The sequence below is a fragment of the Anser cygnoides genome, chromosome 3, assembly GCF_040182565.1.
Source record: "Anser cygnoides isolate HZ-2024a breed goose chromosome 3, Taihu_goose_T2T_genome, whole genome shotgun sequence".
Taxonomy (NCBI): domain Eukaryota; kingdom Metazoa; phylum Chordata; class Aves; order Anseriformes; family Anatidae; genus Anser; species Anser cygnoides.
The window spans coordinates 119,121,381-119,140,992 of record NC_089875.1 but is presented as its reverse complement, the minus strand read 5'-3'; the positions used below and the strand labels follow the sequence as shown (position 1 = coordinate 119,140,992).

The 19,612-nt window shown below is 43.2% G+C and overlaps 1 protein-coding gene across 1 annotated transcript in view; it reads left to right on the top strand.

Annotated features, from left to right (window-relative positions):
- Positions 1–19,612, top strand: part of PKHD1 (PKHD1 ciliary IPT domain containing fibrocystin/polyductin) — a 256,426-nt gene that overhangs the window by 89,439 nt on the left and 147,375 nt on the right. The window contains exon 36 of the mRNA XM_066993217.1: positions 5,747–5,959. Within this exon, the coding sequence (XP_066849318.1) occupies positions 5,747–5,959 (213 nt within the window). The remainder of the gene's footprint in view (positions 1–5,746; positions 5,960–19,612) is intronic.

Genomic DNA, 19,612 nt, shown 5'->3' with positions numbered 1-19,612 from the left:
GAATTCAGAAGAGAAATCTTCATAAAACCATTGACATACTGGTGTAGCAGTCATTCACATGGCAGATTACAACTCTTACCTTATTATCTTTTTTTTTTTTTTAATATTTCCCTTTTTTTTTCATTATTTGGTCTGTCTGTTCCTCCCCTCTGGGGCTGCCTCCAGCCTTTGTCTTTGCCTTTCCTTTTTTTTTTTTTTCCTTTTTTTTTTTTTTTTTTTTTTTTTCCTTTTGGGTAAAGACAGATAAAGAAAGATTTCTTTTTCTGGACGAAGAGGTGGAGGCTAATTGCTGGGTTAATTGAGAAGAATGGTGCTTCTGATGTTCTCACAAAGTATCAAATAGCCCCACCACATTTCTCCCCCCTCTCCCTCACTCCACCTAAAGAGAGCCATTGAATTTGCACATTACTGTACAGAAGTGATTATGGGTTTAATTGTATTTATTTTGCTTGGTGGGGAGGCCATCATAACAGTAGTTGATTGATTTTTATAAAATCACCCTCAAGGTCATATGTAGGACTTTGCTTTCCTGTGCAGCCATAACAAACAATTTGAGGGTCACAGCCAAAGGCTCAGTTGAGCAATATTCTTGCTTTCTGCTTTCAGAGAAGGGGTCAAGTGCAATAAAAGAAGGAAGCATAACTTTTATTTTCTTTTTAAAAAAGGGGAAGACAATCTTGTAAAGCAGCAGCTGTATATTTATTCTGACCCAATGAAAAGCATAGAAATACAGAGAGCTGAGGGTTAGAGGGACCACATATAATTTTTTGACACAAGTATCTATAAGTTTGGCTACAGTTTATTTTACACTTAGCCTTGTTTAATGACTAAACGAATCCCTGCTAATGGCTCTCCCCTCCCCTCCCCTCCCCTCCCCTTCCCTCTTCCCCTCTCCTCTCCCCCCTTCCCCTCCCCTTCCCCTTCCCTCTGTTGCTTTTTTATTCTTCAGGAGCTGAATTTTTCTTTTTACATTTTTTTAACCCAAAGAACAGGTGTCTTTTGGCTTCATTCTGGACAGAATTCAGAAGCTTTGCAAATGGCCAGGTTACAACTGCATTAAGTTGTGACCATCAGTTGTATCTGATTGTAGCTGATCAGGCAAGCTGATACTTGGTTCCTTTGATTACATTGGGGTCTGACTGCTGCTACTAAGGGAAAGCCAGAGCATCTCATGCAGCAAATGCTTTTTGGCGGTCATGACCTCACAAACCTCTGCACCACTGCCAAGTGTGTTTAGGATTGTCATTGTACCTAGGGACAGAGAAACCCAGGAGCCAGGCAACGGCCTCCACCTTGAGGTCCAATTCTTACTGACCCAGCAGAACCAGATTTTCACCCAGAAAGGGAAAAATTGTTCAGAACAACTGACATATAGTTAGCCTAATACTAAGGAACAGGGGATTGTAAAACAAGGAAAGGAGACAAAAAGGAGATAGAGGACTCATCGTTCATGAGGAGGCAGACAGTGATTTTTGGGCTCTGTATGAGGATGGGCAACACTTGACATGCCAAAGCCACCTTGTACAGAAAAGTGCTCAGCAGACCCTGTGGAGGCAGGGCAGAAGCAGGTAAATCCCAGACCCTTATGGGAAATGAGCGTCTTCCCACAGCTGCCTCGAGTTGCACTGAAACGGATGCAATCAGAAAAGGACTTGGGAATCTTACGGGCGAAGATGTACTCCCATCCCTTCCATCCCACAGAGGGGGGATAGAAATGTTGGTGGGAGGAATTTAGTATTTCTAAGCTATCCTATAGACAGCTTGAAAATTATGGATGGGCAATGTGTGGCTGAAACTTAGGAAAAGATTTGGGAAGGTTGTTTGCAGCAGAAGTGTGATTTTGCAATGAGGAGATGGGACAACTCTGGCTACCAGCCTTCCTGGTTTAGTAGTGCAGCATAGCAGCAATTAGAATACTCATTAAAAATCATATGAAGAGAAGTGGAAACAGAAATGACTATATTTCAGTGGGAATAGAGCATAGGAAGTCAATAAAGACCTTGAGGAAGATGTCTTTTTTACGTTAGGAATAAAATAAATCGCAGTGATTTATAGTTCCATCTCTAGATTGCAGTGATAAAATTATTAACACTGCAGCTATAAGGCAAATGTATTTAATAAATATTTCTGTTCTCAGTGTGGGAAGGAACAGGATGGTAAGTTATATTACAGGAGGAAGATGGATCATCAGTCCATTTATTACTGAAGAAAATGTTAAACAGTGTCTTTCAGGAATACACATTCTTAAATCAACAGGTCCAGTTTCATTCGAGAGCTTTAAAACTGCTGGTAGAAGCATTCCATGGTACATGGATATTAATTTCAGAGTACTTGGGAAATTACAGAAGGCTGCAGAAGTTCTGATCTTGTGTCAGGATGCAAATAGGTAAAGTTACTGGCTGCTTAGTCTGATATCAAGTACAGGTCAAAGCAGAAAACTAGATGAAGTTATATGTTATGGCTGATTGAATCCATAAATTACTAACCACAAAAATACAGTGAATAACAGGATAGAAGTTTTATGAAAAATAGGTCCTAAAGAAAAAAAAAACAACAAACTTTAGTTCATTTTCTAAGAAAATTATGTTTGTTTGATTAAGTTAATGCAGTAAAATGCCGTGGTGTGATGACCAACTGAGGATCCCCTGGCAAAATCACATGCCAGACATGAAATGCACTCACAAAACATAAATTGTTGGTGTGAAATCATTTTCATGTCTACTTGGATACCAAACATACCATCAATGGTGGTCTGGAAGTAAATGGAGATCCATCACTGATCACATTTGTGAATGCCGTTCAAACCAAACGCAGATTTACCCCATTGAGTAGAGAGCTGGGCAGGCAGGAACAAGGAACAAAAGTTGTGGTCACACAGGAAGGGACTTTGTCAGAGAAAGCTGCAGTCATGGAAAGCTTCAGCAGTCCATGTGACCAAGGAAGCCCACTTAACCTCTCAGTGTAATGAAGAAACAAAAGGAGGTAGTATATTTTTTATGGGAAAAGCAAGATGTAGAGTATGGGAATAAGGCAGTTTTGCCTCTGTAGGCAGCACCAACAAGAATGATAAAGAAGCAGAAGGATCAGGAGGTCTGGGTTCCCCATTTCAGGAGAATCAGGCTGTGGGAGAGAATGGATGTTTAGGTTAGAAATGTGGAGACATTTCTTCTCAGAAAGAGCAGCCAGGCATTGGGGCGGGTTGCCCAGGGAGGTGGTGGAGTCACTGTCCCTGGGGGTGTTCAAGGAAAGGTTGGACGTGGTGCTTAGGGACATGGTTCAGTGGGTGACATTGGTGGTAGGGGGATGGTTGGACCAGGTGAACTTGGAGGTCTTTTCCAACTTTAATGATTCTATTATTCTATGACTCCTTTCAGGAAGAGTCTTAAAAACATTACAAACCAGGCTGAATGAATGCCGGGATTTGGTTTAATTGCCATTTACCTGCAAATACTTTTGCAGAAAATGCTGTTTTGCAAACCTCTCTGCTGTGCAACGCAGGAGGGCACAAAGACAACCACTGTCTGAAAGCTCATCCTTGACAAGTTGTGATTGGAAATAAAGCAGAAGTTGTGAACAGTAATGGAGATTAGCTGTTGGAAAAATGATCATAGAAATTGGTAGAATGATGTCCCCAAGTCACTTAATTGATTATCTGCCTTTCTGGAGGGTATACAGCAGTCAAACACAGATGACTCGACTTCCTCCAGTTTTTCAATAGCATGATGTGCACAAACCATCAGGCGATAGGATCTAATGGTCCCTTCAGTCTGCAAATGAATACCATTTCAAATATTATCCCTATTTCAGCATAGCACATTCTTGTATTAGCAACATTTCATTCTTCTAGAAGTCTCAGACGTATCTCAGAATAAATCAGAAATCTTCTGTCATTTTGAGTGAAACGAGCTGAAATTCATGCTGGTTTATCAGTGTGTATCCAGTATAATTTGTAAAAGCACAACATAACTGGTTCTAGCAAAGCAAGCTTAACAGAAATACATTTGTATATAGAAAGCATGTCTAGGGAAAGAGGCAGCTTATACATAGGGGAGCTGGTGTTTGTGGGAGCAGTCCCATGGTTCCCAATGCTTATAAGCAAGAAAATGTGAGGTTTATTTCTTCCGTCTACTAAGCATATTCTGTATTAACTTATCTGGAACCTACTGAAATCTGCAAAGAAAATATTTAATGGGGTAGTTCTTATACAAATACCAGCTTTGTTGTGAGACTAAGAAATTAGGTTCAACAATTAAAGCTCATCAGTGCAAGAATAAATAAGGAGGTCAGGACAGGATGCAATGGGGTGGGAAAGGCAGACAAGTGCTGTGCAGCTCCGGTATCACTGTGAGCAGGAGGACCTGATCCAAGTAGGGGTTATGATCAAAGGATTTTTAAATCTGATTTCTATATTAAAACTTCTACCCTTCTACTTTGCCTCAATACCGAAATTAAAGCAGAGGTCTGATGTCCCTAATCCTTCATGCTAAGGATTGGTAGTGTCTCGTTGAGGAGGAAAGCCAGCAGTTTGGTAGTTATAAAGGTCACCATTAAAACCTGCTAACAACAATAGGAAGCTGGCCATGGCTGCTTCATAAAGGGAAATGGTGGGAGGCTCAGAGACCCTTTGTAAGGAGCTATGAGGCTGCCAGGCTTCCAGGCGAGCTCCTGGGAAGCATGGCTTGACCTAGGAAGACATAACCCAAAAGCAGAACGATTAAATGTCTGGGAGTCCGCTCTGTGCAAGCACACTGTAAAGGTAGTGACAGTGTCCTTTGTAGGTGAGAAAATATGAAAGGATGCCAAAGAGTGAACCACCCTGAGACAGAGTGGGGTTGTCAGCTCACACAAGTCAAGAACAAAAGAGGCATTTGACAGAACTGGAAAGAGACTTGAGTTGAAACCAAGGGATGGAAATGCCTTTTCATGAACTATTTGACTTAGACCACAGAATTCATTGACTCAAGAAGTTATTGAGACTGAGTATTAAAAAGACTCGAAGGATCAGATCTAAATTACTGACAAAACCTATCCAGTTATACTAATAGATGGTAGAAGGAAAATGTTGGCAGGGAGATGAAACCTTATGCTTTGGGGTGAAGCTAACCTCTAATTAGGGATTAAAATGAGGCTTTCATGGGATGAGGAGATCAGCTCGCAGCCAGCTAACAGGGAGAAGTTTTTTAGACTCTGTTTGGAAGCATCTGGTTTTGAACAGCAGCTGGAAGAATACGCAGGATTAAATCAACCACTGAACTAAACAAGTTGCCAATTCTTGTGTTCCAAAGCTGTTTTCCACTCACCTCTCCCTGTCACAAGCAGTTTGTAATCTGAAAAGGAACATACAAATTAAGTGATAGTATTTCTTTTTAACAGTTAGAGAGTGAGTAGGTTAGGACTGGGATTTTCTGAACATTACTACCTTGAACTGGAGTTGGAGAGACTTAGATGTCTGCCCAGGCTGAGTGGTCTTGCTCAAGTCTAGAAATAAAGCCTGTGGCAGAAGTGAGAAATGGACTGAGTTAATGAGATCTTTATTACAAAAAGGAGTATGTAAAAAGCAGATAAGTCCACAGGGAGAAGTACAGGGCAAAGTTGGATTTCTGCAGAAAGCAATATTGTTTTACCCTTAATCTCATAACGTTATTGCAAAACCATCGTTTCACCCATCTCTTACAGCTCTTTTGACTACGAGATAATGACTGGTTTTGAGGTCAGTGGTTGCATTTTACTCTTCTGTTGTCTTCAGGTGGCAAGCTCCTGTTCAGTGGTCCAGGACCTGTAGAACTGCATGCTCATTCCATTCTGATATCTGATGGAGGAGAGCTCCAGGTGGGATCCTCTGAGGCCCCTTTCCATCACAAAGCACACATCTATCTCTATGGAAGCCTCCATTCTCCACCAGTGTTTCCATATGGGGCCAAGTTCCTGGCAGTGAGGAATGGGACCCTCTCCATCCATGGTGAGTACATTTTTCCATCTCTTTAAAAGCAAATTGAATTAAAATTGAATTAAAAAATAAAGGGAAAAAAATAAAAGCATGTGTTCGGAGAAAAAAAAGTTTTGATTATGAATGAATATCTTGAATATCTTATTACACTGAAGTATATGTTGAAATCAGTCTTTAGGGCCAGAAATTCATGGCTTTTAATTCATTTTGAGGCTTCTGTTCCTGTAGTATCTTAGACACTAAAGCCCAGTGCTGTATCTCTGTAAGAGCTCCCATACTGGGAGCAGAGTCGTTTTGAAAATCTCGACCCTAAGAAGAAACTAGATGGTATCAAGTAGTTATGAAACCTTGGCGCTCATTTAGGTACCTAGAAGAAGTCTGGATTTGTGCATTGATAGAAACTTTCCACAAACGAAAGTCTCCATCCCTTGGGAACCAGACGTTCATTCTCTGCTGTGTATCCTGGGGGTCTGCTCTGCTACTAGAATGGGGTATCCTTTTCTCCTCCTCTCCATTACAACTAGGAGGTTTCCTCCTCAGAGAAGGTGTGGATCTTGGGGTAACGAAGAGTGGGTGGTCTGCCAGGCAGGTCCCATGGTGAAGCAATGCCAAGCGTGCTGCAGTTAGCAGCCTATGCCAGCTGGAGTGGGGATGCTACTTCTCTTCACAGCAGCAGCAAAGCACTCCTGGCAGCGTGTTTTCCCCTTCTCCTCTAGCTGTCTGTCTCTAGTGTTAGGAGCACAGCTGGCATCTCTGATGTCCTATCGGTCCACACACTCACACCGGCTCTGCACAGGTTGTTGTCACAAGTGACAAGCCCAGGGCTATGCAGAAAAACTGTGGCTCTGCCAAGAATTTCAGTCCGACATAACCACTCTGCTCTAACCACTGGGCTTTTCTCTGAAAGGGAGCCCCACAGAGCCCAAACTTTACATTCTTATCAGGTGGGACAGGGGATCTAAAGGACAGAAATTGGCATGGGTTTGTGGATGAATACAGGTTTCACGTTATGGGGTAGCAGAATTATTGTGGTATAACCCAGCCTGTTAACCACCCAGCCTTTCACTCACCCCACACCAAAGCGGGATGGGAGAGAGAATCGGGAAAAGGTAAAACACATGAGTTGAATAGGACAGAAAAGGAAGGGAAAATAATAGTAATAATATCCAACACAAGTGATACACAATGCAATTGCTCATCACCCACTGACCAATGCCCAGCCAGTCCCTGAGGAGCGGCCCCCCACCCACAGGACACCAACATGATATGAGACAGCCCTTTGGCCAGTCTGGGCCAGCTGTCCTGCCTGTGTCCCCTCCCAGCTCCTTGGACCCCCAGCCTCCTCACTGGCAGGGAAGCAGGAGAAGCTGCAAAGGCCTTGACTTCGCACAAACACTGCTTAAACATCAGGGTGTTATCAGCATTATTTTCCTCCTCAATCCAAAGCACAGCATCATACCAGCCACCATGAAGATAATTAACTCTATCTCAGCTGCAACCAGGACAAGAATTTAGATATAGAGATTTTTGAAGGGCTGTGAAATGTTGGTATTAAATGGCACGGTCTTGTTTCAGTAGTTTGGATGTGGAATTCAGGTCCCAACTCAGCATGCTTAGAATATTGGTGAAATGCACACACATCAAGCTCTTAACTAATGTGCTGTTTTTAAAGGCAGTATGCATCTTAGGAGAAAAAAAAAATGTCTGAACGCCTCATCTCCCTCACTTCTGTTCTTGCATGTCAACCTTCAGATTGGTAGGCATCCGTGTCCTCCAGCAGGGCTTGAACTTACCCTCTCCTGGCCCACAGGCAGAAATGTTGCCATCTGAGCGTTACTGACACGTATGGCTCTCAGTCAAAAATAATGCAAGACACCAAGGGGTACGATCTGAGCACATAGGGAGCGAGCCGTGCTGCTGTGCCGTGATCCTGTCAGTTCACGGGAGCTGAGCAAGGTCAGGCGAGGTCGGTGGTTGGAGGGCACTCCGCGAGCAGATGCTTTTCTGAGTCAGGAGGGGTGAGTGGAAGCTGGAGAAGATGCCCCTTGAAGCAGCAGAGGAGGGGGGCTTCACTACACCTGGACTCGTGCTGAAAGCCACGTCGTGAGCTCTTGACGACTCCGTCGATACACAGCGAGGCTGAAATATTTAGTGCTTGCAGATGGCTTTTATAATTTCAGTAACCCGTTTTGAGCAGAAGGGTAGTGTTTCTATCCCATTTCCTAGAGGGGCTCTCTGAAGAAGTGCTATTAGATCATCTAGGCTGAATTGACTGTCCTTTACTGGCCATTGAGTTTCACACAGTTATCCCAGCTTTGAGTTCAGTAACTCACATTAGATTAAAGCATGCCTTCCAGAAAGGCTTGGTCTTTCTCTGAGGACATCAAGGGAAACAGAAGCCAGCATTTTCTGTGGAAGCTTGTTCCAGGGGATTAATTTGGTTAATCATCCATGTTTTTATTTTATGTTTTTAAGGGACATATTAAGATATCTGATTTGAATTTGCCTTATAAAGGCTTTTGCTGTATCTCTTTCTGTGTCTTCTCCTTGTAGCTTAAGGAATTCTTCTTGGTTTGACCTCTCTAAGGAAGTCAGGATTTTGTCCTTACATTGTCAGCGCACTGCAAAAGCCTTGACTTCTTCATGCTGTTTTGTTTTCTAGCAATGTGGGGAAAAAAACAACATAACATCTCCTTGCAGGTTGTGCCTCTTGTTTCCCTTCTGAGCCTACCTCATGACTAGCTTGTTGACTCTGTCCTCACAGACACATCAAATTACACAAACAGGGCAGAAGTACTTTCCAAGGGGTTACCCTAATGGTATGATTGAGGGAAGCACATCCAGGTGTCCACTCTCAAAGGATTTGTTGCTGATATTCCATATGTTTTACTCGGTGCCATAATTCTCAGCAATTCTTCTTTTCTGAGGAAACTGAGGGTGAGGTCTGTGTTTGTAGCCCAAGGCCTGAACCTAGTAAGCTCAAGCTTTCATCAGAACCACCTGACTCAGTTACAACCCTGCTTGTCTGCAACGAGTACCCACTGTACAGAGGCATGCAGAAGGCAGCAAAGTCTGTGAGAACAGCATGAGCAGGGCTTGGGCCTTATTACAGAATGGTTAAGGTGACAGGGACCCCAGGGTGCCCCTGTCCCCCCCTGCCCCAGCAGGGTGCCCAGCCCCACGGCCCTGGGCTCGGGGAGCTCTCCAAGGAGCAGCCCCCGGCCCCTCTCGGGGCAGCCTGTGCCAGGGCTCCGGCACCCGCCCGGCCCAGCGGTGCTGCCTGAGGGGCAGGGGGAGCCGCCGGGGCTCCGGGCTGGGCCCGGGGCCTCTGGGCCCGGCCCTGGGCACCGCCGAGCAGAGCCCGGCTCCGGCCTCTCCGCACCTCCCTGCGGGTCCTGACGGCCATGGGGGAGCTCCCCCGGAGCCTCCTCTGCTCCAGGCCGAGCAGCCCCAGCTCTCGCAGCCTCTCCTCACAGCACGGGGGCTCCGGGCCCGGCAGCACCCTGGGGGCCCCGGGCTGGGCTCTCCCCGCTGGGCCCAGCTCTCTCTGTGCTGGGGGGCCCAGGACTGGTCCCAGCACTCAGGTGCGGCGTCACCAGTGCTGAGCAGAGGGGCAGGATCCCCTTCCTCGACCTGCAGGCGATGCTTTACTTAACGCAGCCCTTTCTTTGCCCAAGGGCCCATCGCTGCCTCACGTTCACCTCAGTGCACCCCAGGCCCCCAGGTCCGTTTCTGCAGAGCCGCTTTCCAGCTGGGTGCCCCCAGCCTGTCCTGGTGCTGAGCCTGTTCCTCCCCAGGGGCAGGACTTTGGGCTTCTCCTCGTCGAGCTGGAGGTTTGTGTCAGCCCCCCTCTCCTGCCTGTCCAGGTCCCTTTGCACAGCAACATTTCCAGTCATATTTTGTACCCCTGGTGTATCAGTGAGCAGCTCAAAGACATAGCCATGAAGCCACTTTTGAGCTCGGCATGACATACACTCCCAGTGCATGGCTGCAATTAAGATTGATTCAAACCATGTAATCTGCAATTTAGCATTGAAGCAGTAGCAGCGCTGTAGAAAATAAGGCCAAAAGAAGTGCTTTCTTTTGCTGGCTTCGTATTGCTTACATCAAACAGAAATATGTTGTCCTGGCTCCAATTTAGCAACAGTCTGGCCTGTGGTATAGAACAAATTGTTGAGCATGTCAGCCTCTTTCGTATCAAATACATATATAAAAGAGGCTGACATGCTCAGCAATATATGTGATATATATACATCCACACGTATATGTATGTTATCACAGATCAAAATCATTAAATAAGCAGGCTTTCAAATTCGTAGCTGTCTTGGGTGAAGACAGGAGTGAATGCATTTTAATTCCTTTTCTCCTTCAGACGGGGAGGTTTGGGGGATGCTTTGCAGCTATGGTTGACTTCAGATTGTTTAGTAAGCGCTGTCAGCTCCTCACTTTGATATGTTAATATGACTAAGGGTTTCCCACAATTCCCTCGCGAGCAGCGGTCCTTTGCTCCGGTGGTTGTAGCAGGCTGGGAAATTTCACTGTTGCCTTTGGCTTTAGCCAACTCCCCTGCCAGTCAGAGCGTGCCACCCATAAACTGCCTGTCAATCACATGTCAGTTTTACAGGGGGGTTCAGTCAGCCGGGGCAACTCCACTTTTTGACAATGTAATTATGGCCCTCGCATCTGCAGTAGGGGCCTGAGCGGGGCTGGGAGACTTTTATTGATTGTTCAGAAGGGAAATTTATCACTGTCTCCAGCTCCGTTTGCACTTTATTCCCCAAGAAACTCTCCTGACAAACTTCAGGAGAGAGGGTTAGCATGGTGGCATTGGCTGTTCTTGTGCCTTTGTCCTTTCCAGGGAAATCGGGTTGGAGGCACCGGCAGATGCTGACCAGTGGGCCGGGACAATGTTTGGGTGCAGCGTAGCTGGAGATACTGCATCAGTGGCCCAGGACACCCAACCTTTGCAATAGCCTGATTTTGTGGGCACAACACTCTTATGGATGGGAAAATGTTAAAGGCCTTTCCCCCTTTTTGCTCCATATTTTAGCAGTCCTGTGTCCACGAAGTCATTATTCCATTGTGTCTTGCTGAAGCACACTGTGCCTCATCCCAAACAAAGAGGAGCACTTTTGCTATATTTTTACCTGAAACCTTGTCAGTACCAACACTGTGATGATCTGAGACACGAATATATGAGCTTGATACCTGCATTTTGACTAATAATACCTGCCTGTCCAACTAGATGGAGGATGCTATGTTTTGGATTTAATAACATGCTACATACACTTTGTCCAAAGCCTGAAAGCTGAGGGGTAAAGAAAAATGATTCCCAGAGACCTTTTTATTTAATACCATGCCTGTTTCTAATCAACATAATGACAACAGAGGTGTCAGTGGTTATTTCAGTCCCCTAACATCACGGATAGTCCTGCTTCAAAGATCAGTCCTGCACTTGAAATATTTGCAAGTGGATGCTGATGGTGGAAGATGAGAACAGGCAATTTTGTACTTCTTAAATTCCAGACTTTGAAACTGAAGAAATCTTAAACATTTCCAGGGTTAACTCAGGCAAAAAGTGTTTTTATCAGTTGAACCCATTATTCATTTTAATCACATTTAATCAATAATAAACCACAAAACATTTGTGAGCTGTGTGCCGTGCTGTACAGAGCCAGTGCATTCCTCAAGAGAGCAGCCATTTAATCAAATGCTTCTTGCTTTTCCTCCATTAAGCAGTGTTATGTATCTGTGCTGAGTTTGAGATTAAGAGATCATAGACAACATGAGAGAATTTGTTCTGCTTTACTCACATTTGAGAAAGAAAACTTCCCAGGGGGAAAATAAAATCTTAGCAAAGGGATTCAAGATAGGGTGCAGAGATCTTCTAGAGATAAGATGTACTTTTTTACCTTACTGAAACAGTCACATATGCAATACTTATTATTTCCCATTAACTGAAATCACTGGTTTACACACCGTAAATTCAAATCCCCTTTCCCTTGCTGGGGCCACTTCCATGAGTTAGTTTTCCTTACATGTTAGTTGCTTTGTGTGGTTGCAGGAGGCTTTTTGCCTTCTGCAATAACATTTTTCCTTTCAAGACCTTGACTTGAACATGATGCATTAAAGCAGATGGCTCCTGAACAGAAGGCTAAGCTGCCTTGGATCCCCTTGTGTTCACTGGGGGTAAGAGACTGCACTTAGGCACTTCCCATGGAGTAACTAATGTACAATGACTTGTGCCTTCACTTTCTTATTCACAAATATAAGATGACCATTAGATTTTAAAGACCTAGCAGATGGGGAGAAAAAAAAAACAAAACAGATCGTGTAAAGCTGAGCTCAGGGAGAGATGCTGTGTCTTTCATAGCTTGCCCTTCTTTCTAGCAGAAACACATCGATCATCTTTGATATAAACTTAAACCACTCACTCCATATTTTGGTGCCGATCTTAATGAGGGAAACAATGTGATGGGCTGTAAAGGGCACGGGGAGATGGTCAATGACTGAGTATATCTAATATGTAGCTTCTGTTTCTTTGCAGATAGGGAAGGTCTATAGGTTACTACAAACGCATGGTCTTTCTGTATGATCAAATAGTTGTCTTTTAAACCTTTGAATATAACATTGAAACATGCCCTGCAACTCTGGCTCCAACTTCAACCAGGAGACTGGGTGGAGGGAGAGAAGCTAACAACCAAAATTTGAATTCCTACCAAAGACAGGAGAAAGCCTGCAAACATTGGCAGGCTGAGAAGCTTGGTCCCAGATCTGAGTTTTTGCTGTGCTGCAGGCTGAGCAAGGCAGAGTCCTCCTTTTGGGTTCATCCTTGCTTTTCCTGCTTGTCTCATTCCCTTCCATCATGTGTCAGGGGTGTAGCAAAGTGATTTTAGCATTTAAGCAATCATGCCACCCCGCATAACCGCTCCTGCTGGCAAAAGATTAACTGGCAATAATGCAAAATGTTAACAGCTGCGTGCAGCTCTCCAGGAGAATATGCAGTAGTTGGCTGCCACATTGGAAGCGTTTTGTTCCTGGTGTCAGTTTAAAGAGGATTTCCTTCGTGGCACCTTTGGATGTGAGCTGTTTTCATAGAGTTTCTGTGGACCTGTTTGATCACATAGCCCTTCGTGGCCTCAGTAAGATGCTCCTTGCTTTCTTGAGGGTGCTTTTCAAGAATATTTAGATGGAACTGTTTTTAGAGGGAACTGTTTTAAGGTGAAAACTGGTTTCACGAAAGGGAAAGCATTCAGCAGGACTAGGTCATTTTTCAATGATATTTTCTACTGAAGAAAATCAAAATGATTTACTTTGTCTTCTCTTTCAGATGATGTTAGATTTTTCTCCCCACTGGGAAAAAGCAAAAGTGTTTAGTTGTAGCATTCTGATTTCATTTGGATGTTCACAATATAATTTTTAATGTTATATCTAATTCATATCAACATTTCCACATCAGAGAAATGTAGTGTTTTTACAGAGTAAAAATCAAAACCCTAAAACCCCGAAGTGACATTAGTACAAAGAGCAAAAACAGTCTAATGATTCCAAAAGTAGAATTTCTGCAGAAGTTTTCTTCTGTGGAAGACATTGAAGGTTTGGACGATGTGAAATCACATTTTCTGTCTGGCTGCGGAAACCACTTATAGTGGATATAATATCACTCCTATTTAACTTTCTTCCTGGAGGAAGAAGCCAGAGAGATTCCGAAGCTGTGTCTTGCAACTGGCCTTGGATGAACAGGCCACCGAGTATGTTAAAAGCCAATGGTTAAAGACTGAGCTGTGATGCACCTCCGTGCATCCACATTGCTTTGACAGAAAGTATCTGCTAGGTAATGTGCCATGTCCTTGTGTTCCACGGGCAACTTCAGCCCAGAGCTGCACCTGAATCTCCTGCCCTGGTGGTATGCAGCATCAGATCCTCTCCACGGAAGTGGCACACAATGGCGTTGGGCACAGGGACCTACTGAGGTCCACATGAGACATCTCTGTAGGTCCAAATTTCCTGTCCCAGTCTTCCCATTGATTGTGTAAAGCTCATGTCTTATACTGGACTTGGTCCCGCACAGTGGGAACCTCAGATGAGCTATGTTTTGAGCCCATGCTCAAATCCCATCTAAAACACCCTTGTGCAGCACTTGAACACTGATTAACTCCTGGGTGTCCTAAGGGTTAATGAGCAATTATAAACAAACAAGGACCTGCTATTTTACCTTGGGGCACAAAACAAAAGCTTTCTGCACTGGTTGTGGCAGGAAAGGTGCAGGAAAGCTGTCTGCATCTCCCCAAGAGCTGCCCACACACATCAATTCACTGCAAAACCAGCTAGAAATGTGCAGATGCTTAGGGAGTATGCCTTGGACTGGAATTAATGGAAAGCAAAAGTAAGGTGGTGACATTCAAGTGCACAGTGTGTGGCAGAGAACTGGTCAGCAAGTGCTGAAGGCTCCTGGTTCAGGTGGATGTTTTAAAGCAAATGAGAAACTGTAGGGAAGCAGCTCTCATTCTTCATTTTCTGATTCTCTTCACTTTATGGTCAATGACGGGACTAACCACTGCTAGAGGTCATGCATGTGGCACATTTTAAAAGAAAATGCTTTAACTTCTGGTTCGCCCTGAGGAGGTCGGCAATTGGACTCGATGATAGGTCCCTTCTAAATGAACTTTCTATTCTATTCTATTCTATTCTATTCTATTCTATTCTATTCTATTCTATTCTATTCTATTCTATTCTATTCTATTCTATTCTATTCTATTCTATTCTATTCTATTCTATTCTATTCTATTCTATTCTATTCTATTCTATTCTATTCTATTCTATTCTATTCCTATTCTATTCTATTCTATTCTATTCTATTCTATTCTATTCTATTCTATTCATTCCATTCCATTCCATTCCATTCCATTCCATTCCATTCCATTCCATTCCATTCCATTCCATTCCATTCCATTCCATTCCATCCTATTCTACCAAATCCAAGTTCATGTCATGACACAATTTCTCCGTGTCCTTAACTTAAGGATCCAGAGCCTTAAGGTCCATTTGACCACAGGGGGCTGCAGAAACACAGACCAGGGAGGCTTTCTGGAAAAGATATCCTATTACTTTTTACTTAAGCTAGTTTTTACATTGCTACTATTTATTTATTTATTTTTATTAACTGTGAAGCAGCATCGTCAGAAAGTCTCTGTCCAGGATCTTAAAATATTTTTTTAAATATCTCTTTTTTTGAAGCAACCATTTCCAATGGCTGTATTGCCATTTATCACTTTGACATTTGGAAATTTTTGGAACGTTCAAGCTAAATTTGAATGGGCAGTTCAATCTGGATAAAGAAAAGTTAATAATAAGGGAATATGACAGTGGAGAGGAAGCTGGATTCCTTAGGCCATCTGACACCTGAAATGCTGCAGTAAATTGTGTTGCTTTTTATTACCAGAGACGATATTGTGCTTTTGTTTTGTTTTGTTTTTTTTTCCTGTTTTTGTCTTTTCTATTTTTTTTTTATCATCACTGTAATACATTGAATTACATTTTTAACTCTGTCTCTTGCAACATTCCTTTGTTTTGGGGAAATGTAAACTGCTTGTTTCCTTTTGCTTTGTTCATGGGAATTGAAAGATCTTATTCTCATTTACACTAAAGATTTACAATGTAGCTGCAACAGATTGACAGATTATCTGCAGAATAACTTGTATAGTAACGGTAAGTAGATTGTGTGTCTGAGCCCTGCAGTTCTTATAAATTCCTTTTGTGGTATAAAGAGATCTCATTACCTCAACTTTAAAGCTCCAGGAAACTGTCAAAAGGTGTAAAGAGCTTTATAGTCTGTCAACACTGCAAACCAACTCTGCGTTCATAACCTGAGTTAATTAATTTATGGTAAATAAGAGTGAAGGAGAGATGTAGCAGGATTCTGGCCCTGTGTACTCAGAGGAGAAGAGTTCAAAGCTTGCAGTCCCATGCAATGCATCTAGAAGAGACATCAAACATGAAATGTTTGAAACATTTAAAAAGCTTTTGGGAGAAAGACCAATGGTCCTGTGGCAGGCTTAGGGATGGAACCAGTCCTTATTTAAAGTCATTTCAAGAGTCTGTTTTCTACCAACACTGCAGTGCGTAATCCAGACTCTCCAGCTCTGCCTGATTCTGGTTTTGCCTCACACTGGTTGCTGTCAGGATTGGATAGGAGGTTCCCTGGGTATCTTATGCTAGGTGACAGCACCTGCTCCAAAAAATCTTGTTTTCTGGGCAGGAGCATATATTTTCCAAAGAATCACCAGGCAGAGCGAGCTGGGGTTTCAAATGCCTTCTGGTTGCTGCTGGAGTAAAGAACGTGAGCATGTTGTCTGTGGATGCAGATTGCAAGAGAATAAATCAGACGGAGAAGAGCGACTGTGCTGAGTATACTCCTGGGAAGGACTGATGCATGTTGAAGCAGGATGTTCTGGAAAGGAAAAAAACAAAAAGCTGAAAGATTATGGGCAATAACTGTGAAAATCTGGAGGTAGCAGCAGCACTCCAGGACAATCTTATGGAAGAAGCCGAGCTGTAGAACGAGAAGACCTGAAGACGTTCTCTAAACGTGTTACCGGTTCATTGATATATTAGTGAAGATGTGTGAGAAAACGGTGATCACAATCTTTAGGAGAAGTGGGCACACATAGTATTCAAATACTGACCCCAAGACAGGCTGTGGGTTGGGCAGAGAGTTGGAGGCAAAGAGTAAAGGCAAAGGTGGAAGCTGAAGAGCTCACAGGGAGAAAGATGTGTTAAACATAGTTAATTTAGCTCTTATGGGCATGACAAATTCATCAAGCCAGTTAAATACCTCACTCACCTTGACAATTCAGAAGTTGTGTGCGTTTAAGCCCTACACTTAAGTGTCCCTTAAACCCTACACTGACTGTAGACAGACTTTCTTGTAACCCTGGAGATAAGTATGCTCGGACATGCCTTGCTGTGTTTGTGAAGATTTGATGGGATTTCGAGACATTTCTGTACAGCCCAAATTCTCATCTCTGGTTGAAGCTCTTAGGAGTAAGAAAAATCAGTTAGTGATGTCATATGGCATCCTACATGGATTTATAAAATGTTTTTTGGGGGACTGTAAGAAATTAAATTGATAGCATTTTTCTTTTCCTGTACTCAACATAGAAAAGACAGCGTCATTGTACACAACAGAATTACCTTGTTCTTAATAATGATACTGAGCCTACACATGACTGCATGTCCACATCACGCTTCTGACAGGAAGCGTAAACCAGAGTCCTGGAGCCACGATGTTCTTTATGCTACAAATTGTGATTAACTTTGACTTTGACATTTGTTTTCAAGTCATCTCATTTTTGGGTTGCCATTTGATAACTTGGTTCTGCTCAGTATTTAAGTGTGTTTCTGTCAAGTCACTCGGTAAAATGTTCACTTCCTACTTTGCCTGCAATAGCATTTTGATTCTAAAGGGTCTGTCCTGTCCCTTTAGCATGAAGGCTCTCCTGCTTTAGATCTCAAGATGTGTTTTTTTTTTCCAATCTGAGCTCAGTTAATTATTAAAAATGAGTTCAATAATTAAGGAGTTATACAGATTCATCTATTTTTCAGCACTTTTGAGTGTTTCTGCTTTCAGTGCTTTTGGGGGGGAAGAAATTACTTAAATATGCCACGACTGTTGGTCTTTTAAACCTTCCGCTCTGAAACAAGTCATTTATTCACCTGTTGCACAACCCAGTTCCAGTCACTGAAGGTCATTTTCTTTACCTTTAGGTTTTTTCTTGAAATCAAGTTTATTTTCAAAGGGAGACAAGACGGAAGGTTCTGGGCCTCCAAAGGGAGGGCCTGCAGACCGAATTCAGTAAAAGGGTTTTTCATGCTGGGGACCCTCTTTTAGCTATTCGTGATCTTTGTAGAGAGAGTCCATTGGTTCTTTGAAGGAGAAAAGCTGGTGAAGACCTCTGGGAATCGAGGGTTGACTCCAGGCTGGAGGTCATGCCCTCCTGAGATGTTCACCACCACATTTTGCCTGTCCTTGTAGAAGCTGGATGCAGAACCACCTTCGACCAGTGGTGAACCCTACCCAGTCAGCCCCCCTCTGGTAGGTGAACAGGAGCCTGGCAACTTCTTCAAGAAGCAGGAGCAATTTGATTTGGCTGTCTGCTGTGACTGGTGACTGCTGTGTGCTTTCCAGATCCTTGTGGATGTAGGCAGCTATAGAAAGTTTGGGGTACCACATGTAAAGGGGAAGATCCTGCTCCCACCAGAGATGAATTAGAAGATCTGAATGAAACAGAACAAGATGCTGGCTGACCTGCGGAGTTTCTTTAGTCACTGTTTGGACTTAACCAGATTTCTAAATCCCCTGATGCATTTGAAGACTGTATATTGGTACTTTCTGAGACCCAGAATGGGACCTGTGTCAGACCTATGTCTTTCTGGAACAGCAGCTAGAGGCTAATCAGACATCCAAAATGGCTTTTTTTATTATTATATTTTTTTTCCTAATAAAATGTACTAAAAGCATTGAAAATTGGAAGTAAGAAATCTTACACATAAAGAAAAAAATATCTCACCCCAGCTAAATAGCTGGGAAAAAGGTAAAACTGTGGAATCGGAGACAGAAAGGGAGGCTGAGAGCTCAATAAGAAATTAAAAAAGGAGGGGATGGGAGAGGTTTTAGTACCTTTAATACTCTTCTTTTAGAATAAGAATACTTGGAAATATTTTCCATTAGAATTTTTGTTTCTGAACCTGGAAGTGGAAAAAAGCCTGAACCAGGCCTGTTCCAGTAGAGCTTATTTTGAATGCGAAACGGTGATTTGCAGCTCTTAATGGTAAGAGTTGTTGCCCAGCAGTGTTTTTGTAATGATTGCTGTACTATGTATGTGACAGATGCACACAATGGGAGGCAGTTGTGTGCCTGGACACAGATGCACACAAACACACACACTAACACATGCACATGAATTGGTACTACGAGCAAAATGTCCAGCGCTGGAGAAAAACTCTATGCTGCTCAACATGCAGATGGCTGCTGTCAGTCGTTCGTTTTTATGGGAGTCCTAAAAATTCATGAGGTTCACTCAATGAAAGAAGGTAAATGAATAATGATGATGAGACTGCTGCTAGTAAAAGAATGCATGTAGGCACATATCAAGAGGATTTTTTTGAGTCAGCTGTGGTTGTTGGAGAGGGAGACGTACAAGGTGCCGCTCTTTGTGCAGAGGGGACGAAATGCTACCTTTTGGTTCTTAGCAAGTTGCATTCCCTTTGTACTGGCATAAAGTTGCAGAGTGCTGATGGAAAGGGGTTCCTCCAACAGCGTGCAGCTCTCCTTGAATTAATGACTGCTCTGCTGCCCTCTCTTGCTTCTCCTCAAGGAATCATTAGGACTTTCTGAGAAGGATGGGGTGTCCACCTCTGTGTTCTCTCTGATATTCCTTTCTGTCTCAGATGATGACTGCATACAAGCATGAGTTTATTCTTAAAAATGTACTAAATACTTGACATTTCAGTATGGTTGATTGGTAGGCCTCTTCTAAGGAAAGTCTTCATTTAATACATGAACAGTGCTTACCATCCCAGGATGTTCAATGGAGGGAAGATGAGATGAAGCTGTCAGTACTTTCCTCAAGACAACCAGAAAGGGTCATCAAGAAGGCACCTTTG